We start from the raw sequence: 24,986 nt of genomic DNA, 5'->3' as shown, positions 1-24,986 counted from the left end.
CCACCGCCGCCGCCGAAGCCGCCGCGTCCTCCGCCCTGTCCGTCGCCGCCGCCACCGCGGCCGCCTCCTCCACCATAGCCCATATCGCCTCCCGGTCCGCCTCCGCCTCCACCTCCACCTCGGTCACCACCGCCGCCCATGCCGACGCCCCCATAGCCACCTCCGCCACCTCCATCACCGCCACCGCCATTGCGCTTTTTGAGACCGGACGTGCCAAATGTGATATCTCCGATGACCGGAAGAGGACCGAGAATAGTGAAGTCCGGCTCAGTGATGGAAGCAGCCTGGCGCGCAGCGATCAGGGGCTTCGCCAGAACAGAGCTAGAAGGACTGAGGAGACGGCGACTTGCGTGACACGCATCTTGATGCTGTCTTTCGAGAAGTACGGCCGCGGTGAAGAGAGCGACAGGATCTAGCCTGTCTGTATTACGTGATGCAGGACCCAGCCCTTTGCTAGAAGTGAATTGAGGGTACTAGAAAACGAGAGTACGGGTACAGCAGGGAGCGTGGATGAGAACTGGGAGAGGAGAAGACGAAACACAGCTCGCGACCGCGAGACGGCGCTTCAGCATGATATAGAGCTGTATTCGCTTGCGACAGAAACCCTACCTTACCCTTACCGCTCTGACACCATTCGAGAGATTGCCGTCCGGGGCTGATGATTGACCCCTTCACAGGAGCTAATGAGCAGAAGAAGACATGGCGCAGAGATAGCACTTCGCAGTAGTGGTAGCCATGCAGGAAGGGTTATGCGCCCTCGCCTGTTGAAGCCAAGGAAGTAGGCGCATCCGAACGAACGGGACCCCGTTTTTCGCTATGCACGAACGGTGAGTGGAGGAAGAGAAGGACAAGCATAGCCATGCACCGAAGACCACTGCTATCGGGCATGCTAGACTACGATAGAGATACTGATAGAAACGGCGGCGTTGGGAAAGGTGCGGCGTCAAGTGAAGCAGAACGATGTTTTGAAACGTGACTTGAGACGTGGATTGTATGGACCAGCATTGAGTTGGGACTAGCGCCGGCGGATGCCAAGGCTTGTTGGCTTTGGGTGTTGCTGCCGGACTTTCACAAACGGTTGTTCCTTTGATGCTTGATTCACTCACTGCTGGTACTTTCGACTACCGCGGACACCAGTGGTAGGTTCCCGAGGTGGTCGTTGTTTGGTGATGGAATTCTTGGGTTGGAAAATCGCTTTGGTGAGAAGACGGGCACACAGGTGGGCAACAGTCAGTACTATCTCTGTGGTATTTACTACCAAGTATGTACCACGCCCCAAACCACCTCTGCAGAAGATGATCGCTATGCCGCATTACCACAACTCGGCAAGACGTCCTCAAGATCGCTGCCAATTCCCTCAAATCCATTTATGCATGCTTCCCAGATCCCCGCGGGATCCCCATTCTATCTGACATATCTGTCGTGGGTATTCATGGATCGTGAGATCATTACTAACTTTTGGTTGTTCGAATCAGTCTGGCTTGTCGAGGAGTCTATTTCGGACTCTGAAGCAGCTGTTCCCTCATATCACTAATACCTGGGACTGGCTTGCGACTGTTAGTCGGAGAGCCGGTGTTGCTTCGCTCGCGGGTGTGACTGGGCAATTCGTATGGTCGCTGACTGCGCGACGGTGTACCTGGGAATGCGGTGCCATGAATTCCGCCGCTCGGTGCTTCGTGCTTCGGATTCAAGCAAGGCGAGTTGGGCAACGTGGCGCTGTCGTGTCGGCCTACTTGTGATGTCGATGGGTAAGCTTGCGCCATGGCCGGAGGTTGCTGCACGTAAGGCGAATTCTTGGCTGGCGGGGGCGGAGCATATGAGGTGTCCTCAAAGTAGCTAACTCGAGGAGCCTGTGCTGGGTTCGCCGGTTCCATGGGTGAGGCGTCAGGAATCGTCGGTATGGTCTGGTGACCACCATAGCGCATAGCACTAGTGGGAGAGAGCATTGAATTGGACCGGCGGCGACGACCTGTGGTCGATTCGCGCCGAAGCATGGTCTTGACCTCTTCGATGTCAGCCTCACGCTGATCCTGATCTCTTGCCGAATCGGATGCTGCGTTACGTTTGTTCAGACCTTGCAGTACAGCGTTCTCCTTTTGGCTCGCACCGTCACTCGCAACCTTCGTTAAGTCATGTGATGACGAGAAACCGGTGTTGCCGTCGTCAGAAGGCTTGTTCTTGGATTTGAGCGGGAACAAACGCGACTTATCCTTCTTGTCATCGAAGTCTTCGGCGTTCTCTCGAGCTTCGGAGTCGGAAATGTTGACAGAGTATGACGGGTTGGCCTTGTCGCCCAATGCGGCCCCGCCGCCACCAGGTGCATAGATTGGCACCTTACGCAGAGCAAGCACAAGAGCGCACATGAATTTGCTTCGCCGAGCAGCGCGGACGGTCTCGTTGGACCAGTTCGACTTGTGCAGGATCTCGATCTTCAACTCCAGCTTGTTCATTTCCGCAATGCCTGTGACCTCGACCTCAACCTCTTGTTGGAAGTCTCGACTATTGTCTTTGTCACGTACAAAAGCTTCCATTTCTTGTTTCAGAAGTGCGATGTCCTCCAGACTAGTGTCGAAGCTGACGTACATGTTGAGCTGCTCGCGCATGGCCTTGCTTCGTGAAACATTGTCGATCCATAAAGAGTTGAGAACGATGTGAGGCACTTGCGTGCGTTTGTGGTCTTTGAGTCTTTTGAAGATTGTGTAGAGTAGTGAGATTCGCTCGACGACGTAACGTTCTTCTGCGACGTCAACACGATCGCCAACATCGTAAGGGTGCTTGACAAAGAGAAAGATGCACGATCCGAGGACTTCCTGGGCTGATGCGGCGAAGACGAATGAAAGAGACAGAAGCGCCGTTCCGGTAGTTGCAAGGCTGGCAGTAAAGTTGTCGACATTCCAAGCCACGAAGATGAGTACAACTGCCACAAAGACAACAGTCATGAGGAGGTTGTCCAATACGTGTATGGCTTGATCGACATCGTGCATGCTGTTGGTGATGGCATGACGAGCCCGGCCCATCTCACCCAGACGCAAGATCATCTCATCCAGTGAGATGTCGCCATTGCCATCCGCATCTAATGCAATAAAGGCTTCCTCGGCTTCCGCAGCTCGATCAGGGCCGAGTACTTCAGCAATGTCATCGGGGTAAAGCGCTTCTCTGCCTTCAAGGACGAAAGACAGCCACAGTCGTCGAGCTAGCGCTTCAGTCGAATGCTTCTTTTCCAGAGCCTGAATGACAACCGAATGGGCAGCATTAGGGTTGAAGACAGTCTTCTTGCCGGTGATCTCCTGAGCGACCTGTCCGAAGGCTGAGGTGATATTATCCTTGACTCTTCCAACATTCTGCAGAAGCTTCGCCGGAGTGTTTGAACCAGATCTCTTGTGAGCACCCCTGCTACTCCTGCCACTAACAAGTTCGTAGGTGTCGCTGATTGCATAATCTTCTTCGGCGAATTCTGAGCAGTATGGTGGGAAGAGTGACCGGGAGGCATCGTAGAGAAGAGTGACTAGGTATATCTCGTGCTTCGACGTTCGGATCTTCTCATCGAATGACTTTCGGTGATAGCTGATTTGGATGAGCTGAATCACGAGCTTTTCTGCCAACAAAACAATGGTCGAAGCCAGACATGCCCACAAAATTCTTGCCATGCGGTCTCCCCAGTTGCCAGCGCCTCTTCCAAGAATCAGGAAGCTGACCAAGGAAGCCACAGCCCATCCGACCAGGGATAGCGGGATCTCAAGATTTGCGAGAATGGCCGAGTACTTGCGTGTGCCAGGACTGACAACGCCGCAGAGAAATTGAAAGAGGAAGGGAAGGAACTGGGCGATGAGTTTGCTGATCCATAGCGAACACCAGGCAATCATCAGCCACAATGAGAAGTGTAGCAACGTCATGTTCCCGACTCGAGCATCTGGAAACACGGCCGCTCCCAGAACTAAAGGTACTGCAATGAGGGCCGCTACCGGGACGACGTAGAAGAGGTATCGAGTGACGATCGAGAAGTTGTAGATCCTCGAGTAGATCTTCCCCATCCAGGTGAGGGAGCCATCCTCGGTGGCCTTTGAGCTCATGCCTTGTGCCTCTCGTTTTCGTCTGCGTCCGCCATGGCCACTACTAGGAGCCTGGAAAGCGGATGTGTTTTGTTTCTCGTCGAAGGCATCTTCGTACTCTGGAGGTTTCTGAGGGTTGCTGTATACTGGGGAGAGGGTGCTCGTAGGTTTCCGTGCGCCTGTAGCGGACTGGACCTTTGTTAGGGGAATATCGATGGTGACGTCTCGAGGAGGAGTGGGCATCTCGTCGGACGTTTGGTGAGTGAGAGGCTGGAAGCCTTCTCGACTGAAGCGCTTACGATGAGAGGAGCTGCGTTGTGACATCTGGAAAGAACGAGAGACTTTGGTGGTCGTAGCTGCCCTTCCAGGCCGAATCGGGAACTGACCAGCAGGAATGCGGAGGTCGTCGAACTTGAAACGATGACGCCCCGCCCAATCGAAGGATGTTAAACGAAGGTGATGATAGTCGTGAGACGCTACAAACGAACGGTCGAAGTACGATGATGAAACGGGATGAGTTAAAGACGACGAATGATTGAAGATACTATTATCGAATGCAGACGATGAGAAAGGAGCAGGGCGTACGTGATCGATCTTGGTGAACGTGAATTATTTTTGATACACAAGATGGAGACGTTGTCACCGCCCCTGCTCGTAGCCGAGCCAATGGGTGACACTGGTACCTGAAACATGGACCTCGCCCCTGGAACAAGTCCACCAGGAACCAGAATTTTCGCTTCCTGTTTGCCAGGCGAAAATCGCGATGGCCGATCACATGCAAGCCGCAGCAAGCCGCAGTTACGTAGCATCAACAACGGTCGCGTGCGATCAATTTTTCCATTCCATGACAAACAACGCGTCAACTTCTTTCCGACATCACCGACCAGGCAAAGGAACACATCCTAGGGACCTTCAAGCCAGTACCAGTTTCTGATACTTGGATTCATCCCTGAAGCAAGCCACAGTCCCGCAACAGAGACCCTTACACCGAAGTCCCCCGTTTCAAGTTCAGCGTTCAGCCCAACCCGGACGCGGAGAGGCTGCTCAGCACGTGACTCTTCACTCGCTCGACATGGACCGCATTTGAGCAGTGGAAGTATATCACAACCTCCTTTCCATGGTTTGCCGCCCACTCCTTGTCGTCTGACGCCAGAGCTGGGGTTTCACGCGATGAGCCATGGCCTCGGGGTTTTATACAAGAGTTCGTCGAACGCCAGCTACTCATCGTGATGTCGATTCTCTCGATTTGCGTGGCACCCAAGTCCCGCACCGCTGTCGATGGCCTCATTGCGAAGTGTGAGACATCCGCGTCGGTGCTTCATTTCCACAATTCACCTGTACTCAAAGTCCGCCTGGTGCCCGGCATCGCACCGATACAGTCATGTGCAGCCTCCGCTGGCCGCCTTGCCGAAATCATGGTGCAATCAACCATTGTTGCTGCTGTTCGTTAGGCCACAACACATTGTGGCCGTCATAGGCAATACTCATAAAGCTGCATAATGATGTAAGTCACGGCTCGAAACGAGCAATTTGAACGAGCCTGCCCCACGAATCGCGCCTCATCTGCTCCTGCCCAAAGCAAGCACCGAATCATGGTCTCTCATTTTACACTGCGAGCTGCTCCTTCCCTTCCTGTGAGCTCCCAGCGTGCATGCACGTACACAGAAGGCGCGCACTAATATCCGATGCTCCATTTCGCACTATTTGCAACACTGTCCCTCCACTGGCCAATTTTCGGTACCGGAGCAAGATCCGACCACTGAGCAAACTACGAGTAGTCGTGTCACACAGGCAAAGCTACTGCCGTATTTATGTCACCGGATTCTTGCCCGACTACTATCAACGAACTTGACGATTTCCATCAACATGACCGCTGCCGTTCAGCCGCACAACCTTTCCACGCCGTCATTCAGACGCCTCGAGCCCGGTTCAGTCAACCTGTACGTGGCAATGCATTAAGTTCCCAGCAGAATCCCTAATGCCTGACGCTCCAGTCTGCCGCATAAGTTCACCTCGAGCGGGTCCGATGATGCGGACCCAGCAGCATTAGCTACGGAAACAATTGATGCCTTCAACAAGGCTCTTTCTGGCAACGATGTCATCGCCGTCGCAGGTCTGTTCGCTGAAGACTCATACTGGAGAGATCACCTTGGCCTCACATGGGACGTCCGCACTTTCTTCGGCAAGGCCATGATTCAGGAACAGCTCTCCCAGAATGGATGCGCCGTGACCAGCGTCAAGATCGACGACTCCTCTGCTTACCGTGCGCCTCATATCGCAGCATTCGATGGGGCCAGCAAGGTCAAAGGCATCGAATTCTTCATCACGTTCGAGTCGAAAGTAGGCTCCGGACGAGGAACTTGCAGGCTGTTCGAAGAGAACGGCAAATGGAAGATCTTCTCATTTTTCACCAGCCTGCGTAATATCAAGGGTCATGAGGAAGCTACTGGTCCCAGGAGACCTACGGGCGTAGTGCACGGTGGCCAACCCGGTCGCAAGAATTGGGTCGAGCGTCGTCAGTCAGAGCAGCATTATGAGGACGGGCGCGAGCCTACTGTCATTATTCTCGGTCAGTGCACTCATGTGTCCAATCAGTCTAAAGTTCTGACCGATACCAGGTGCCGGACAAGGAGGCCTTACCGTTGCAGCTCGTCTCAAGATGCTCGGCGTTGATGCACTCATCGTTGACCAGAACCAGAGAGTGGGCGACAATTGGCGGAACCGCTATCATCAATTGGTTCTGCACGATCCGGTTTGGTATGACCATATGCCATATATTCCGTTTCCAGATTGTAAGTACCCTGTGTGAAAGGCCTACCGGTGGGCAAAGGGCTTCAAACTCACATCTTACGTCACAGCTTGGCCGATCTTTACGCCCAAAGACAAGCTGGGCGACTGGTTTGAGCAATACGCACACAGCCTGGAGCTCAATGTATGGATGAAGTCTACCATCACGAAGATTTCGTGGTCCGAAGCATACAAGACATGGACCGTACACGTTGACCGAACGTTGTCCGACGGAACCACTGAGAGCCGCACACTTCATCCGCACCACATCATTCAAGCCACCGGACATAGTGGAAAAGCTAATATGCCGTCCATCAGAGGCATTGATCAGTTCAAAGGAGACGTGCTCTGCCATTCGTCAAAGTTCCCTGGCGCAAAGCCTGACTCAAAAGGCAAGAAGCAATCGTCGTTGGATGCTGCAATTCCGGACATGACAGTAGGTTACCTAGCATGGGAGACTGCGATATCCAAGCAATGGACCTGGTGGGGTTAAACGTAGTAATAGCACTAACGCCGACGAACAGTCTCCCAATCCTATTACGAAAATGGCTACGATATCACCATGGTCCAGCGCTCCTCCACCTGCGTCGTCTCCTCCCGCTCCATCACCGAAATCTCCCTCGCCGGAGTCTTCTACGAAGGCGGTCCGCCCGTTGACGATGCCGACCTCTGGCTGCACGGCACGCCGATGCCGCTCCTCAAGCTCATCCAAGTCGGCATCACATCCGCTTCCAACGAAATGGACAAGGAGACACTCGCCGGTCTAGAGAAGGCGGGCTTCGCTCTCGATAAGGGACCCGATGACGCAGGACTATTGATGAAGTACTACCAGCGTGGCGGAGGGTACTACATTGATGTCGGCGCCAGCCAGTTGATCATAGACGGGAGGATCAAGATCAAGCAGGGCTCGGAGATCAGTGAAGTTACGGAACACGGGTTGAAGTTCGCGGATGGGACAGAGCTGGAGGCGGACGAGATTGTGTTCGCGACGGGGTATATGAACATGCGGACCGAAGCGAGGAGCATATTCGGGGCTGAACTGGCGGACAGGATTAATGATATTTGGGGGTTTGATCAGGAGGGCGAGATGAGGTCTATCTGGAGAGATTCGGGGCATCCAGGGTTTTGGTTCATGGGTGGTGAGTGTTCCTTCTCTAGCTCAAGGATTCGGCCGTGTTTTGAAGTCATGCTGATGAGTTCGCGGGCAATCTTGCGCTGTGTAGGTACTTCTCGAAGGTGCTGGCTTTGCAGATCAAGGCGAGGGAGATTGGGTTGAATCCGGCTTGACGTGCCATTTGCTGTGCAAACTCGAGCTCAACAGAACGAGATAAATGGGTGCGTGTCTGGACAATTTGATGGATGCAATAGAACGGCTTTCGAATTTCTGGAAGATTTATCAACAAAGCTACCATTTGTCTGTATGTTGGATGAGCGAGATCAGCGGGAGCCCTTCGCCATGCATGCTTCAGTACATGTGGTGACCGAGTACTTGACTGCCTCATAGCTTTGGAACCTGCACAATTTCAGAAGCTGGGATCCCTCCAGCAAGGCTCGTCTTAAATGCACAAAGGCTTTCCTTGAATGCCGCATGGCTGTGCCAGTACCTTTGCTTTCCCATCAGATGGCTTGCTCTTATCCGGCGGTGGCTTTGTTTCACGTTGCCCAACCATCAGAACAAACCCTCCAACGGCTCTCTCCTCGATCATAACTGCCTCCTTTAATTATCGTCTTCCACCCAATTGAAGCCTGCTGCTTGCCTCACCGTCACCCTCACGGGTAGCTGAAGGACTGGTCACTAACACGTCCCCACTCAGCCGGATGACCCCCATCCCGTCTTGCACGCAGCGGAGCCATCTGCCAGGCCGGCGATCGCTCGAGCCAGCCGCAGATCGCAGGCAAAAGAATTCCAGGGAAAGAGACATCGACTCGCCAGACTCTCGGTCCGCTCACGCTCCCGACCTCGGTCAACTCAGTCCCATCCACGATGGTGGCGGTCTGCAGGTTCTGGCAGATGTCATGAATGAGATGGAACATGTCCACCCAGTACCCATTCGTCAAGGTCACATGTGACAGTGTAAGAGCGGTCAAGCCATGGCCGATAGCCCCGAACAAGCCCGTCAAAGCCGAGAAGGAATCCTTAACCCGGTAAAGTTGGACCTTCCGGATCGAAGAGGCCAGACCCACCGGGGGGTTGAGCGTTGGGCCGAGAACAGGCGGACTGACGGACACGCGAGTGATCTCGTTCGTATGTACGCCACCGTACCAATCGAGCGCCGTCATGCTGGGACCGATGCGACTGGCAAATCTGTTGAGATTGGTGCGGACTAGATTGGCCTCCTGCACAGCCATGGTTCTGGGGGCCATGAGGCAAACATAAAGGTATTTAAGACCTGGAAGACCAGAACTTGATGATGTCAGGTTCAGATGGCGGAATAACTGTGTTGGAAGGGAGTCTAGGACAAGGTACTCGACGTGTGAGACGGCTGACGCATGCAGAGCATCCAGGATTGAGCACACCCACATGCCTGGAACCCGTTCAGGCTCGGTTTCGCGCGCGAAGTAGGCGTTGTCCTGGTCCTCGTATCCAACATCTTTGATCAGAGGAGGCAGTGTCAGAGTTCTGTAGTGTATAGAAAACAGACTCAGGTTGCTGGCTATGCCGACGTTGTTGAGCCTCGATGCGGGCCCGGCTACAAAATGGACACTTTGGAGGTTTGTGAATGCCTGGAATATCTCCTTCCACTTGCAGGCCCCGTTGTTCTGCCAATCATGGGTGAAAGCCTCGTGCGCTGCGAGCGCCTTCTTGTAGACCTCCCAGCATGCATCCTTCTGCTTCAGTTGATCATGTTGATTGAGTGCTCTGAGCGCATCGATCCGCGGTCTGAGGGCCCATCGGTATGCAACACGACTTCTGGTACTCTCTTCTAGTAGTGGCGAATATAGACTGAAGGTTCTCAACCATGTCTCCCATTCGTTGCGGGTGTATGTCTGTAGCGGCAGCTCTAGCTCGACGACCAATTGAGTGACATCGTATCGCCGATCAGAGGTAGACAACTCCAGGAAGAACTTGTAGTTCTCGTAGTTGAGTGTTATACGCATGGTGGAGAGAAGAATGTGTGTCGGTACCATACTGAGGATATCTTTGCATGTCTGGCGAAGCGACTTGATATCCTGGCTTCTTCCGCTTGCGATAACGGTGTTGACTACCGCGCGCAGAGAGTCGGTATCCATGCCCATGAGTTCCATTGTAGTGGTCGCTCGCGGCTGGAAAGCGAAGGAGAAGGTGGACGGTTTGCTTTTAGAGGAGCAACGAGCGAGGGATTCAGCAGCTGTGCTGGATCTTGCACCCTGGATTGTTCGAAGGCCGTGGTCGAAACAGTCACAAGGGTGTGAGATTTGTATGCAGGCATGAAAGCGATCAATGTGAGAAAGCTCAAGTTCAGTGATTGTGGGGAACAGAAATGCCTGGCGTCCTAGCCACAAATGGGCAAGAAGAAACGTAGGATTGGGAGCGGAAAAAGCACAACCTACCTGGAGGTGAACACCTTGCTCACATGACTGTGTTCAGGCCAGTAGACCACGACATCAACTCAGCTCATGGCATCGAGCCTAATCGGCCATTGCTCCGAGGACGACACAAATGCACTAAACGTCCAAATCGCCCTTGAGCTGGGCAGAAGACTCCCGGAGACGTGCCTTGAAGGTCGTGACCGAGACTGGAGTTCGACTGAATCTGCTGCGTGGTCAGCACGGCACCAATGCCTGTCAGAGTGGCACGACGAGCAGAGCTTCGGACGGATGGTCCAAGCAGCAAAAGTCAACATTGCTGTATGGAATTCCTGGAGCAAGCGGCTCGCCTTCGAGGTTCGAAGCAACCCCAACCTGATGCTCGGAGTAGACTATGTCGAGATTCGGCGAAGCCATAAGAGATGCCGAGGACGAAGCTCTTGTGAACAAAAGTTGTCCAGAGCTCAAGCGATGTCTGAGTCCTGTCGAATCGCTGGCGGAAGGGTATGGGTTCGCTTTCCATGTGGCTTCCTGAATACGCTGAGCAAGCGGTACGATGGGTGTGTGCTCAAGAATGCTTCGCGCATCGCTTCATAGCACTCAGAAGCTTCAAGTCTCCGAGCAGCATGCGAAGATCTGGGGCAGCGTCTTGACGCAGACGCGCTCGTTATCAAGACAGCCCGCAAACCGTAACCTCCCGAGCCTGGGGACTTGAGACTCATTCACCATGTGTACCAAGTGGCCGCATGCGCAGCCAGTCGTTCTCCCAGCAACGGCCAGGATCCGATGTCTGAGCATGCATCGATTTCTGGGCCGAGTACCTGTACAGTCAGGCATCTCGAATGTCGAGGTTCAAACTCGCAGTCCGTAGAAGCAAGTCGACATGTCCGCAGTCCGTGCGGACATTCATGCAAGCTCTAAGCAGTGGGTGCGGTGCAGCAATGTAGGAGAAGGTGTGCTCAAGGTTGCACAGCTTACGTTCTGGACTTAATTATGCGCTAATACAGAAGGCGTTAGCGTGTTAGTTTGGGCTCCCCGCCGCCTTCTTTTCTACAACAAGCAACCTGCACCCGCTATACATGAACCTTGAAGATGGCCCAGTGTCTACCTTTGAGGCATTGTCAACTATAGCTGCCGCCGGCCGCGACTAAGGAAAGAATTAGTGGAAAACCGAGAGGAATATCACCTTCTGACGCCTGGAAAGTATGGAACACGAACATCATCGCAACGCGAGGTCATCGCGGAGAGTCGTCCATTCAGAAATCATGCCAATGGATACATTTCATGCTCAGACTCAAGTGGTCGGTATCTAAAGCTAAAGTGCTAGCTAAAGCAAGACTCAAGTGGTGTATTCTTTGAGACTCCAGAGCAGCTATCCTGAGCTACCAGTGCGACTATGTAGACTATCCGCGCGATCCTTTCTCATGCTTTCTGGTGCCCCTTCCTCTCAGCTCGTTGTATCTCGCGTCGTGCCTAGAGTCCTCCCTACCTACCTAGAACACCTGGCCCAATAGCTGAAAAGCCCTATCTTCCCTCTCCAATACTCCCTCAATCCTCCCACAGGTCGATAGCGTAACGGAATGAGGCATCACTCCTTCCCACTCAGTCCGTTAGCCCACCTCCCTGCCCGGTCGATGACAGCGGCATTACTGCTGGCGCCCCTGGGATTCTCAGAAGCCACCGCTTGACCGTGTCACGCAGGCCAGTTCCGCTACTCGTGTACCAAAGTCCCGTTGATTGATATTGGCGGATCCAACCAGTATTGACCACAGAAATCTCCTCGAGAGGACCTTGTCCCGCAAGCTCAACGTCCGCAAGCACAGGGCAGTGCTGGCGGATGACATGCAGGATGTCGACCCAGTAGCCATCGTACAGCTTCATGTTCGACAGATGCAGCTTGGTGAGAGTCGCGCCCGCAGCAGTGATGCTCTCTTCGAGCTGCGTATAGCCGACCTGCGCTCGGTGAAGCACAAGAGACTGGAGAGCGGAAGCCAGCGGGGCCCTGATATAGGGACAGAATACGTACGGATTGCGTTCATCGCCCCAGTACGCGTCCAAGACCTCGTCGCCTCGCCATTCGAGGTTAGTGACCGTACCCAAACGCCAGGCGAGCTCGCCCAGATTGTCATTAATGGCACCAAGTACGCCATTTTCGGCATCTTCGGGACTGAAGGGAACCACAAGGCGTACCTTGAGACTGTTAAGGCTGGGGAGACCGCCGCAGTCAGGCGGCAGCTGCAAGAAGTGGAACAGCGTTGTTGGAAGGCCTTTGATCTGGACTGAATTGATGTTGCGGGCGCGAGAGCGGTAAAGACCTTCCAGAATTGAGCTCAGCCATCTGGCAGGGCTCTTTGCATCCTCTGATTGATCGTCGAAGTAATCTGGGTCGTGTTCTTGGTTTGTAGCGTTCTCGAATTCGGGAGGCATAGTTAGTGTTCTGTAGTTGACGGAGCTCGAGGTCAGATCGTTTGACGTCTGTATGATGTACCAAGACGAAGCTCCAGCTGCGAACTCCACCTCTGTCAGGTTGGGAAGCCGGCGGAAGATCCATGCCCACGGCAACCACGGTCCATAGTGCTCCCATTCGTGGATGGCCTTCAACTGTGACTCCCAGGCTTCGCTGTACGCGTTCCAGCAGTCTCGAATCTTGATCTGGCTCTGCGAGTCGGCCTCAAGTGCGTTGATCCGCCTCTTGAGCGCAGCTCCGTGCGCTAAGTAGCTCTGCGTGCCGCTCTCGTTGGCCCAGCCTCTTGCGCCGATGTCAGCAATCTGTGCTTTCCATTGTTCGTAGCTGAACTCCTGCAAGGGCACTTCAGCGTCGATTAAGAGCTTTCTGACGTGAACTCTTCGGCTTGTCTGGCAGATACCTTCGAGAGCTTCGTAGCTGTCATAGTTGATGCCCAAACGCATGGTGGAAAGGAGGTTGTGGAGCGGAACAAGATCTGAAACGTTCTCGACTAAGGCTTGGCGCAGGGCTTTGACATCGTCGCTGGTGGCTGTGGCCATAAATGCTTGGACAATATGCAGTCGGATCTCGATTGGGGTATTGCTCAAAGTTGGCGGTTTCTCTTTATCGTATGGGACCATCATGGTCTCTCTCTGCAGCGTCGATTGAAATGAGACGCTGGAGACTTCGCTTCGTTACGAGGATCAAGTAGCGGGAGCCGAAAGCAGTGGGAGCAGCACCGGCTTCGTATTCAATGTGGAAGCTGTGGTTGAGATAGTATGAGGATGATTAATCAGACATGAAACAAGATGAGTTCTAGAAAGCTCAAGTTCATCCATTGTGGGAAGAAAGGTCTTTGCCTGGCGCTCTAGCCACAAGTGGTTGGATAAACGTAGGACCAGCAAGAGCAAAATCACTTACCTACTGGCGGCATGTTTTTCACGTGCCCATAGCACAGGCAGAGCTACCTTAGCATCTCAGAACAGCTCAACGCGGTCGTGCTGCTCGGAAGCCGATTGCCGGAAGCTTCAGACTTAAGACCAGGTCCCTGCCCGTGTCACTAAGCCCACAACCCGCCTAAGGCGCGGAGTGACACGCGGTGGTCGAAGTCGAGGGCGTCGTGAGCAAGCAATCGACCATTGCCGGCAGTAGCATGTCTCATCCCTGAGTTCTGAATGTCCTGAGTGCTGAACGTGCAGGGCCGCAGCAGCGTCCAACACCTCTGCCAACCTGGAACAGCGCGCTCCTCGTCCCATCGTTGGCATCCTGGTGTGGGCCAGCACCAGCCAGTCGCAGGCGGCTTCTATCGATCAGCAAGGACGATGAGTGTCAGAGAAGCAAGGAATGAGCCTAATAGCCAGCGATTGCCCATCATCTGGGCCGTTGGAAAATAGTAACTTGGACTTGAGCATTCGTAGAGGGTACGAGCTGAGCTTCGGTGGCCTACAACAGCGATAATGTCAGCCATCGAAGTCAAAACTGATGCAAGATTGTCATTGCAGGGAGTGAGCAGAAAGGCGCCAGTCAAGGAAGCTCAAGCTCACTATGAGCTTGTGCAATGGCAGATGGAAGAACTTCCCAGGTGCAATTGCATTCTGAGCTCAGTTAGACGCTAGTACCAATGGCGTTAGCATGCCTGATGGCTGCCTTTCCTTCCCCTCACAACTTCTCAAGGCTGAACACAGTGCCAGTGTGAATGACTCCTTGACAACATCAGTCACAAAGAAGAGAGTGGTTGCGGCTCGACACGCATCTCAGCCAGTAAAGATGCCATCCATGCAGTGAATATGTATGTAGATCGTCCACCGAGTAGCCGCCGAGGAGCCCAATTTCCGCTCCACCCAAGACTCGAGCTTCGTGAGCCGTGTTCCTAACGGGGCTCGTATCTCTACACGGTAGGCAGACTAAATTCTATTGCGACATGATATACATGAAACCAAGTCTGGCTCTACAACACTCGGATTCGCTCACACAAAGTAGTTCTGGTTTGCCCGTGCCGGAAGGTGCCAATGCTAATCAGAAACCGATAACACGTGTTGGGATCCCGATGGTGTTCAATCGACCTACCTAATGTGGACAAGTGCTCTCACCAGGGTGGGCTTGGATGGTCGTTCCCGACATCTCACTCGTCCAGCATACAAGATCAAGATAAAGGATCAGTACTAACAAAACATCCAAGAGTTGCCGCCGGGTGGTCATCTCCGCCTAAGATAACAAGCTTGGAAACGTAAACGACTACGCGTGTATGCGCACGGACCTTCCCCAGAAAGGGAGCACGCCCCAGATATGACGATCTGTATAAAAGCCATCAGTTTGGCGGCTGCAGTCCATCGAATTTCGGGACCTTAGGACAGCACAGCTTCCCGTTCTGCGCATCCGTGACAACATGAAGCGCCCAACCATGAAGCGACCTCACCTGCACGTCGAACAGCCACACACGACTTTCTCGGAGGGTAACTCGAGATGGTGGGCACTTCCGCATGAATCAGAGATGAGACTGTTTGCTGATGTGAACAAGGACAAACAAAGATCTCGACCCTGTAGCACCCCAAGACCGAAAATGGGGCGTCACATCGTTCATCGCATATTGGATCTCTGATGCCTTCAACGCCGCGACATGGCAGTTTGCTGCGGGCATCGTCGCTGTCGGACTCACCTGGCGCGAATCACTCGGCATTGTCGCACTCAGCTTCTTCATCGTCTCGATCGTTATTGCTTTCAACGGCGCCATCGGCGTGCTTCACCACATCCCGTTTCCTGTCATTGCAAGAGCATCCTGGGGCTTCTGGGGCTCGTACGTTGCCATTATCTCTCGTGCGATTCTCGCCATTTTCTGGTATGCCATCCAAACAATGAATGGAGCCAACACCGTGCGAGTGATGATTGGCGCCATCTGGCCGTCGTTCTTGACGCTCAAAAACACGATACCGGAGTCGCAGGGTATCGATACGGCCACCATGATCTCGTTCTTCTTGTTCTGGCTCGCACAGGTACCGTTCCTGTTGATGCACCCGAATCAGCTGAGACTGTTGTTCATGGCAAAGACGGCAATCGTTCCTGCAGCGTGGATCGCGATCATGGGATGGGCACTGGCAACGACTGATGGAGGCGAGCTGTTCGATCAGAAGCCAACACTGTCAGGCAGCGCGTATTCATGGGCGTTTCTCTCCTCGATGACGTCTGTGATTGGCAACTATGCAACTGTGAGTTGAATCCGGCTACTTAGGGCGTTCTTGACCGAATGTATAGCTCTCTGTCAATCAGTCAGACTTCTCGCGTTACTCTCGAGTCTCTGTGAAGTGGCAGTGCATCTATGTCCCGATGCTGCCCATGTTCTTCGTCTTCATTGCCTTCATCGGCATTGCTTCGTCCTCGGCTGGGCAGGTGCACTACGGAGTGCTCGAATGGGATCCTATGGCTTTGGTGGCGTAAGTGTTCGCTGTTCGCCTCGACCTCGTGCGCTAATGATTGCAGAAACTGGGACAATCGTGCTGCGCGTTTCTTCGCGGCGTTCTCCTTCGCCCTTGCGGCACTCGGCGTGAACATCTCGGCGAACAGTCTAAGCGCGGCAAACGACCTGATGGCATTGATGCCACGTTACGTCAATATCAGACGAGGGCAGCTTCTTACCGCATTCATCTGCTGGGCTCTGGTACCCTGGAAGATCCTGGCTTCGGCAGGAAGCTTCCTGAATTTCATGAGCGCATATGCTATCTTTCTTGGCCCAATCGCAGCGATCATGCTATTCGACTTCTGGGTCATTCACGGAAGAAAGTACGACACTGTCGCCCTGTACAACCCGCACGGCATCTATCGATACACAGGTGGTGTGAATTGGCGAGCCATCACTGCCTTCTTGGTCGGAGTAGCTCCGAGCCTGCCAGGCTTCGTCAATGGCATCAACAACAACGTCGACGTGGGTGCAGGAATCCATCCGTACCAGTTTGGCTGGCTCTTGGGTTTTGTTGGCTCCGCTGCAGTGTACACGACTCTTTCTTTGCTCCTACCTGCCAGAGAGACCTTCATCGATCGTGCGGTTCGCCCAGACGAAATCTTCGCTCAGCAGGGCCAGCTCACGGGCGAAAGCGCCAGCGGCAGTGATCTAGAAGAGACTGGCCATAGGGTGCCGCAGGAGAAGGAGAAGTCTGGGTTTCGGTCTCGCATTGAGCACAAAGTCGAACGGTTTCTTTAGATCTGCTCGTACAGCACGTAAGACGGCCGGTACCTACCTGTACGCATAGACGGTCGCCTGATAAGAGGGCGGCTTGTATACACTACTCGAGAATAATTTGCGCTTCGGGTTTTGGCTGTTGGTCTGTTCATAAGTTGCCAGACGGTCATCGGAGACGACGGACTTGAGACACATTCCAAGACATGGCGGGGCAGCTCCGGATAAGTAGCCCGCCACGTCCGCAACGTCAAACTTCGGAACCACTAAATTAGCGCAGATCTTTATCCTTGCGATCCGATCTCGAGGCTCTCCCGATTGGAATAATGCCATGTGGTGTCTAACTGTCAAGTTATCTCGAGTTTCAGCGAGGGCGAGCAATCGTCATTGGCACTCTTGACGTGTAACATCATGCCACGATGGGACAGGAGTCATACCGAGAAGTCGCTGTAGTAAACAGTATGCCTAGAAGTGATCAGCAGCAGTCATGTGGTCTGTTGCAGAAAGATAACGTAAAAAGCTTGCGCTTCAAAATTCGATGTAGTATTGCAGGATTCGCTGTCCAATTTGAGACATGAGGGGAAGATGACTGTGGCTTAGCTGTAATTCAGCATGATACCTAACGGCTGTTGTGCGGCCCTGCTGCCGGCTAATCAGCAACTCAACTGCAGGGCAGCTTAGGTCTCGATGAGCCTTCTGCAGGTGGCCTTCGTGCCTGCATTACTGCAGTTGGAACTGCCTTCTAACGAAAGACTTAGCAAGCACAGACCAATCACCGTCATTACCTCCGAACTTCTCACGAATCAGAGAATGGCGGCAAGATCGAACAAAGTTTATGCTTCGCCAAGATCCGTTGGAGATGCAAGAGCAAGATTTCGACCTGGTCGTGCCACTCCTTCTCAATTCAATTGAACAAGCTGAACAGGCAGACGAAGGAGCTGCTGTGTCTCAAGTGAACAATGTCTTGCATCATAACGTACACTGTTTCCCATCTTCAAACGCTTCCCTCAAAGGAAACCCTCATTGCCTCCAAGCTACTCATCTGTTATTATCCATAACGAGCGGACTTCAACGTCGGCACAGCTTATCCAGGCCAATCTACTAGTCCGGACGGCTGTCAATCTCTCTCGTTCCGCCACAAGTTTATCCCCACCTCCAACATCCACCGCTCTTTTTATCGGATCTGCTCTCTGTTCACTCTTTTGTACTCTTCCCATCGAATCTCAGATATCTGCTGAGCTTATCGCCGCTCCCATAGCCTCTCAACACACTCATAACGACGAAACTCGTGACAAGCACAATCGTCTTCATTGACTGATCGTGCTTGTCCGCTTAACTGATTTAGCAAGAGCACCGGCGGAGGATTGGTCGTAAGATCGTGGTCTATCCCAGGATATGAGACTTACACGCACAAGAACCACCGATTCGGTGCCATTGCCGACCAGCGATGCCTTTCCAACAGTACAATTGCTGTTCCTAGGTATGGCTTTTCATTCATTGCGCTGGAACGCCACTAACAAACCATAGCACTATGTCGCCTCGCCGAACCAATAGCGATCACAAGCATTTTCCCGTATGCGTGGTTGATGGTTTCCGACTTCCACGTCGGCACTAAGAATGATGCCTCTTTCTACACGGGCGTTCTCATCGCCTCCTTCTCCCTGGCTGAGTCTCTGACCAGTGTCTGGTGGGGTGTTCTCTCGGACAAGATCGGCAGGAAGCCCGTCCTCCTTATGGGCTGCTTTGGAACGATGCTCTCACTACTCATCGTGGGCTTTGCGAAGAGCTTTACTGTGGCTTTATTCGGCAGAGTAATGGGTGGCCTGCTGAACGGAAACATCGGTAAGTGCACACCGGTCGTGACCTCGGGACAGCAACTGATCTGTTCGACAGGCGTCATCCAGACTATGGTGGGAGAGTTGATCACAAACCCTGCTCACGAGCCAAAAGCATACTGTATCCTCCCATTTGTATGGTCTGTCGGTACTATCCTCGGGCCTTGCATTGGGGGCTTGCTCGCAGATCCGTCTCGAGCCTACCCAGATACCTTTTCCAAAATCGGCTTCTTCGGTCGACATCCTTGGGCGCTCCCTAACGTTGTTTGTAGCGGCCTCATGCTTGTTAGCATTGTTGCTGGCTATCTTGTCATCAACGAAACCCACCCTGATCGTCGGAAGGGTGCTGATCCTTTCATGCATCACGACCTGCCCGAAGCGACGCCCATGATCTCTGCCGCTGGTGCCAACGCCGACCCCGCTGTTGACCTTCGGCAGGACTCGTATGGCACTTTCAATGAGGTCGATGTTACCCAGACGCACCATTGGGAGGTCAATGCCGATGGTTCTTCTGCAACCGAAGAGAAGGATCACGTCCAAGAGAAGTGGTTCACTTACCGAGTAGCTATGCTTACACTCGCGCTCGGTATCTTCACTTACCACTCCATGTGCTACGACCATCTCCTGCCAATCTTCTTCCAGGACGAGCGCGTCGACGAGGTCTCGATTCTTGCCGATGGTCTGTTCCATGTCCCTGGCGGACTCGGTCTCAGCACTAAGGACGTTGGCATCATCATGTCCGTCAATGGTTTGATTGCTCTCTTCATTCAAGCAGTCATCTTCCCTTGGTGCGCAGAGAAAATTGGCGTATTCCGCGTTTTCATTCTCGTTACGATCTGCCATCCTATCGCATATTTCATCGTTCCTTACCTCGTCCTACTCCCCGAAAGCGCTCTATATGCCGGCATCTACGCTTGTCTGAGCATACGCAATCTTCTCTCCATCTTGGCGTATCCAGTGCTGCTCATCTTGCTCAAGCAGGCTAGCATATCGACATCGGTGCTGGGACGGATCAATGGATTGGCTGCAGCGGCTGGTGCGGCGTGTCGGACGATTGCACCTCCTGTCGCAGGTCTGCTGTACGGTTGGGGTGCCGAAATGGGCTTCACAGGTCTGGCTTGGTGGGGCGCAGGAGCTGTAGCTTTGGTTGGCGTATTGCAGGTCTACTTTGTGCCGCGAGAGCGCCATGAGGAGTCCGCCATCAAGCCCGCTTTGGCATGCTTCGCCACTGATGACGCTCAACCGAAGCCTCCACGCGACATCGTGGACGTGACGGTCTACGAGGAAGTTCAGGAAACGACCATGAATTCACGTGTCTAAGATGAAGCATCTCTGTACTCGGTTCTTCTCAGCGATTTTAGGACATCGGGAGGTCGCTCAAGGGATGACGGGCTAGCCGGCTTGGGAAGGGCATCATGGTTGATGGATGAGATTTGAAGGACAATCGATCTGCAGCGTTTCGCATGGCGTTGGGGCATATCTAGACCACTGGAACCAGTTGCATTCGAGAGGCGTACTAGCGATTGGAGGTCCATCTAATAAGCAGAGCATGTCATGATGATATTGATCGTTATCGCACTCCTGCTTCGAGGTGGCCGAGCGTGCGCCGACATGTTGCCCCCAACTGATTTCAACAGATCCTGCGAGATTGACGTGATTCTGCGTGCACGACCGTCGTGCGCTACATACGCATCCTACTGGGCTTCAGTCTATGAGCATGAACTGTTTGCAATAGTCCGCCGCACGCTGTGATCGATGTCATCCAGTGTCATCTTGGTCTGTTCAAGTCATCCGGTCTCGCACAAGCAGTGTCAACCGGCGCCTCAGCGCCAAGTCCGCCGTAACCTCGACATCTCCAAGTTCGTCCTACAGACTCTACATCCACCTCCCTCCTGCGAAGTCATACTGAGTCGCCGTATTGTTGTGAGGAGTAATGTCTTCCCAGGCGTCGATTGTACAGTCGATGGCATCCATCGCAATTCACCAGAATCGGAAACACCCACGACGTCCTTATCTTTCGCCGATCAATAACCTCTTAGCATGATGCCCACTTCCTAACCGAGCCTCTTATCTCTACATCGCGCTTGTCCGCTGGGAATGCCTCGCGCTGTTTCCACATTAAGGCCCCTAGTTCAACGTCGACCATGCATAGCAGTCTTCCACGATCCCTGTCCGATGGATGCACCATCTCTGGTCCCAAGCAATCGGAATGCAGTGACCGACATGCACCTGCCACGCGGTGCGGAGCATGTCAGATAGTGAAGGACGGCGTTTGTCCTAGCGGTCGCGATCGGGTTGTTTCCCGTGCTTCGTTCTTCATGATATGTATAGGGACGATCTAGCAGTGTAAGACTGTCTTCTTGGGACAATTCCTCTGGCAGCGATCTCTCCACGATGGCCAACGGAGCAGTCGTTCGCCTCCGTAAGGCGATTGAGGTCAAGCGCAGTGCAAATGAGGACACTGATGCGAAGACGTATGGCAAGTGGTCCAACATCGATCTCGAGCCCACGCCGCCTGTGCAACGAAACTGGACTCCGTTATATTTCTTCGCATTCCAGTTCAGTGTTGCTTTCTCTCCGACTACGTACAATATCGGCTCCTGCTATACGCGGTTGGGCTCAATTGGTGGCTCATCGTCATTGCGTCTTTCGTTGGCACCTCGATCTGCTGTGCAACCATATTTCTGAACAGCCGTGGCCCGACATGGTACGTAACTCACCCATGCAATCCGTTGGAGCGACTTTGAAGCGCCATCCAGAAGGCGCTGAGCACAAGCTGATCGGTGTTCAGGTATCATGTGGGGTTCCCAGTCTACATGCGTATCTCCGCCGGAATCTATGGCTCACTCTGGTTTCTGTTCCTTCGAGCGGTGGTCGCCATGTTCTATGAGGGTACACAGACGTACTATGCATCTCGACAACTCAATGTATCCCTTCGCTGCATTTTCGGACACCAATGGACGGACATTCCCAACCATCTTCCCAAATCAGCCGGCATCACGACCCAGCAAATGATCGCCTTCTTCCTCACCTGGCTCTTCCAACTGCCGCTCGCATGGCTACACCCTTCCAAGGCTGGTCCTCTCTTCGCCGTCAAATCCGTTCTCTCACCACTTGCATATTTTGTGACCCTGATCTGGGCACTCGTGAAGTTTCGCGGCGTCGATCTCGCACTGTCCAATGCGACAGCGAAGAACCTGGGCTGGTCGTTTATGCGTGCGATCAACACAGTCATCTCGGGCGTCGTTCCGCCCATGGTCAACATCGCTGATCTTGCGCGTTATGGCAACCGGCCCAAAGATGTCTTGCCGCTCGTTACGGGCTTGTTTATCAGCAAACCATTGGTCATTCTGATCGGCTTGTTCACGACGGCGGCCGGGAAGAAGCGCTTTGGCGTGGCGAATTGGAATCAGTGGGATTTCTATACGCTCGTGCTGGATAACTACTGGGGTCCTGGCACTCGCACATTGGTTTTCTTGGGGAGTTTTATCCAAGCATTCGCAACTGTTGTCACCAACGTCTCCAGCAACGCCATCCCCATCGGCTGCGACCTGACAGGCCTCTTCCCGAAATACTTCACCATCGTCCGCGGTCAGATCCTCTGTAACATCCTCATCTGGGCCGTTGTGCCCTGGCTACTCGTCAATTCCGCCCAAAACTTCCTCACATTCTTGGGCTCGTACCTATGCTTCATCGCGCCCGTCCTAGCTGTGGAGATCGTTGACTACTGGCTCGCTCGCAACGGCAACATTCACGTGCCGAGCTTGTACCGCCCTGACCCGTCCTCGCCGTACTACTACACCAAGGGCTTCAACTTCCGGATTTTTGTGGCGTGGGTAGTGGGGATTGTGCTGGTGATCAGTGGGATATCAGGCGCTATCAATCCAGGCTCGATCAGTGACACAGCCGTCGGTATCTACAACACAGGCTTCCTGTTGAGCTTCACGGCTGCTTCGGTCACGTACTACATACTGTGTACGATATGGCCGGTGAAGGTGTGGCCTGATGGCAGGGAGAAGGAGTCAATTGGTGAGGAGAAGGGCTCGAGAACAAAGGTCAACAAGGGCAGATGGGAGGAGATGGTGCCTACGGAAGGCTTCTTCCATGATGATGATCCGCTGCCGGAGTATCTACGTGAAAGGATGGGTGTGATTGTAGGCGAGGAGCCGGCTTTGACGGGCAGGACGGACGTTGTTATTGGTGGTGGAGATGGACGGGAGAAGAGCTAGAGTGGTTCTGGGCGGTCTCTGTGTCTGCTTTTGCGTAGCTTGCTAGCCGTTGACGTTCCAGCAAGAACAGCTGGGAGATGTGAAGGTAGATCTGGTGCCCAGATCAGTATACGGTATACCTGTATACGTCTACGTATATGAACTGCTTCTTTTGCCAGTCTCGGGCGTCCCGCTTCTAGCGCGCACAGTCGAAAGGAGAGACCGACCTCAAGCAATATGCGAACCCAGATGACCGTGAGAGACCACGCGGGCGGTTGAAATGTTGTGCATGCTCGATTTTGCAAGGCACCAAGGCTGTTGTACATATATTTCGAGATATATTTTCAATTTGCGCTTGGTTGAAGCCGTGGATACATGGCGGTTTATCTTCTGCCCGACGTCCGTTTCGTTGATGTGCCATTTCTCGTGATAGTCCTTAAGGGTCGAGATATGGCAACGAAGTTCTAGAATTGCAAATAGTAGAGAAAGGGTTGTCGCGTGATCAAGTGACCTGGTAGGTGTGTCCAGTCAACCGGTCTCGTTGAATGCGGGCAGGGTTCGTCATCCGGTCTTGTGATAGGATAGCTCGTCCGGACTTAAGCAGTATCTGCGCAAAATCTTGGTGTGGGCTTGGCACCAATTTCCGGAAAGATCGTGCCATTGAACCTCGACCGCAGTCTTGAGAAGCGCTTCTTTCCACAACCTCATCACATTTAATACTACACATCTTGCCCTGAAAAATCCTCCTTGCATTCTAAGCAAAGATGGGGGGCAAGTCCGGAACCAAAGGTGAGACTGCGCTGGTAAAGCGAGTTGTGCGACAGCGAGACTGACCTGCGACAGCCGTCTACTTCGACAAGCTCAAGGGCTTGCTCGACGAGTACAAGTCTGTCTTCATTGTTGGCGTTGACAAGTGAGTCTTAAAAAGAAATCGTTATCTGAACGACCGCTGATCGAGAACAGTGTCTCCTCCCAACAAATGCACGAGATTCGAGCCACTCTCCGTGGAGAGGCCGTCGTGCTGATGGGCAAGAACACCATGGTTCGTCGTGCCGTCAAGGGCTTCATCACCGACTTCCCCGAGTACGAGAAGCTGCTGCCTCATATCAAGGGTACGTGCAATTCGGCGCAAAATAATCAATCCATATTCTAATACGCTCCGCAGGCAATGTCGGCTTCATCTTCACCAACGGCGAGCTCAAGGAGATCCGTGACAAGATCTTGGCCAACAAAGTCGCCGCGCCCGCCCGTGCCGGTGCCGTTGCTCCCATCGATGTCTGGGTTCCCGCTGGCAACACCGGTATGGAACCCGGCAAGACCTCTTTCTTCCAGGCCCTCGGTGTCCCCACCAAGATCGCCCGTGGTACCATCGAAATCACGTCCGACCTCAAGCTCGTCGAGAAGGATGCCAAGGTTGGTGCCTCCGAGGCCACCTTGCTCAACATGTTGAACATCTCTCCCTTCTCCTACGGTATGAAGGTCGAGCAGGTCTATGAGGAGGGTCAGACTTTCCCGCCCAGTGTTCTGGATATCGAGGAGTCGCAACTGCTCAAGGCTCTGACCAGCGCTATTGCGACCATCACTACCATCTCCCTGGCCACCAACTACCCGACTCTGCCATCCGTGCTGCACAGTCTCATCAACGGCTACAAGAAGGCGTTGGCTGTTGCGGTTGAGACTGACTACAGCTGGGAGGGCATCGAAGAGCTCAAAGATCGTATCGCCAACCCGGATGCGTACGCTGCAGCGGCTCCGGCTGCCAGTGCTGACGCGCCTGCTGCGGCTGCTGATGCTGCACCTGCGGAGGAAGAGAAGAAAGAAGAGGAAGAGGACGAGGATGAGGATATGGGCTTCGGTCTGTTCGACTAAGCGGCCAGCCTTCGTGGCACGATGTTATGATGGTACGTCAAATGGTCACTTTCTTGCCGTCTCGTCGCTGATCAGCCTCAGCTCATGAGTGGATGTTCGAGCAAGATTTCTATCATT

At 53.5% G+C, this 24,986-nt stretch overlaps 8 protein-coding genes across 8 annotated transcripts; 5 read left to right on the top strand and 3 right to left on the bottom strand.

Moving 5' to 3' along the window:
- Positions 1–1,493: 1,493 nt before the first annotated feature.
- Positions 1,494–4,292, bottom strand: AB675_7142 (putative MscS family protein C2C4.17c; the record flags this gene model as incomplete). Its single annotated transcript, XM_018147489.1, has 1 exon — positions 1,494–4,292. One exon carries the CDS (start codon positions 4,290–4,292, stop codon positions 1,494–1,496), a length of 2,799 nt encoding a protein of 932 aa, XP_018003537.1.
- A 1,623-nt stretch (positions 4,293–5,915) lies between these two features.
- AB675_7141 (putative indole-3-pyruvate monooxygenase YUCCA3) lies at positions 5,916–8,123 on the top strand (the record flags this gene model as incomplete). Its single annotated transcript, XM_018147488.1, has 6 exons — positions 5,916–5,989; positions 6,044–6,618; positions 6,668–6,841; positions 6,908–7,276; positions 7,361–7,928; positions 8,060–8,123. The coding sequence occupies 6 exons, from the start codon at positions 5,916–5,918 to the stop codon at positions 8,121–8,123; spliced, it is 1,824 nt and encodes a 607-aa protein (XP_018003407.1).
- A 483-nt stretch (positions 8,124–8,606) lies between these two features.
- AB675_7140 (uncharacterized protein) lies at positions 8,607–10,082 on the bottom strand (the record flags this gene model as incomplete). The annotated part of the gene is made up of 1 exon (XM_018147487.1): positions 8,607–10,082. One exon carries the CDS (start codon positions 10,080–10,082, stop codon positions 8,607–8,609), a length of 1,476 nt encoding a protein of 491 aa, XP_018003409.1.
- A 1,863-nt stretch (positions 10,083–11,945) lies between these two features.
- AB675_7139 (uncharacterized protein) lies at positions 11,946–13,430 on the bottom strand (the record flags this gene model as incomplete). Its single annotated transcript, XM_018147485.1, has 1 exon — positions 11,946–13,430. The coding sequence occupies one exon, from the start codon at positions 13,428–13,430 to the stop codon at positions 11,946–11,948; it is 1,485 nt and encodes a 494-aa protein (XP_018003471.1).
- Positions 13,431–15,175: 1,745 nt separating this feature from the next.
- Positions 15,176–16,981, top strand: AB675_7138 (putative permease; the record flags this gene model as incomplete). The annotated part of the gene is made up of 4 exons (XM_018147484.1): positions 15,176–15,255; positions 15,308–15,992; positions 16,039–16,217; positions 16,264–16,981. 4 exons carry the CDS (start codon positions 15,176–15,178, stop codon positions 16,979–16,981), a joined length of 1,662 nt encoding a protein of 553 aa, XP_018003391.1.
- Positions 16,982–18,352: 1,371 nt separating this feature from the next.
- Positions 18,353–20,112, top strand: AB675_7137 (uncharacterized protein; the record flags this gene model as incomplete). The annotated part of the gene is made up of 3 exons (XM_018147483.1): positions 18,353–18,437; positions 18,485–18,799; positions 18,851–20,112. The coding sequence occupies 3 exons, from the start codon at positions 18,353–18,355 to the stop codon at positions 20,110–20,112; spliced, it is 1,662 nt and encodes a 553-aa protein (XP_018003264.1).
- A 1,074-nt stretch (positions 20,113–21,186) lies between these two features.
- AB675_7136 (Uridine permease) lies at positions 21,187–23,021 on the top strand (the record flags this gene model as incomplete). Its single annotated transcript, XM_018147482.1, has 2 exons — positions 21,187–21,377; positions 21,584–23,021. The coding sequence occupies 2 exons, from the start codon at positions 21,187–21,189 to the stop codon at positions 23,019–23,021; spliced, it is 1,629 nt and encodes a 542-aa protein (XP_018003115.1).
- A 743-nt stretch (positions 23,022–23,764) lies between these two features.
- AB675_7135 (60S acidic ribosomal protein P0) lies at positions 23,765–24,869 on the top strand (the record flags this gene model as incomplete). The annotated part of the gene is made up of 4 exons (XM_018147481.1): positions 23,765–23,789; positions 23,844–23,913; positions 23,964–24,112; positions 24,166–24,869. 4 exons carry the CDS (start codon positions 23,765–23,767, stop codon positions 24,867–24,869), a joined length of 948 nt encoding a protein of 315 aa, XP_018003136.1.
- Between the last annotated feature and the right edge of the window lie 117 nt (positions 24,870–24,986).

This window comes from Cyphellophora attinorum, assembly GCF_001299255.1.
Source record: "Cyphellophora attinorum strain CBS 131958 chromosome Unknown Contig5, whole genome shotgun sequence".
In the NCBI taxonomy this organism is placed as follows: Eukaryota; Fungi; Ascomycota; class Eurotiomycetes; order Chaetothyriales; family Cyphellophoraceae; genus Cyphellophora; species Cyphellophora attinorum.
This window is presented reverse-complemented; position numbering and strand designations above follow the sequence as displayed.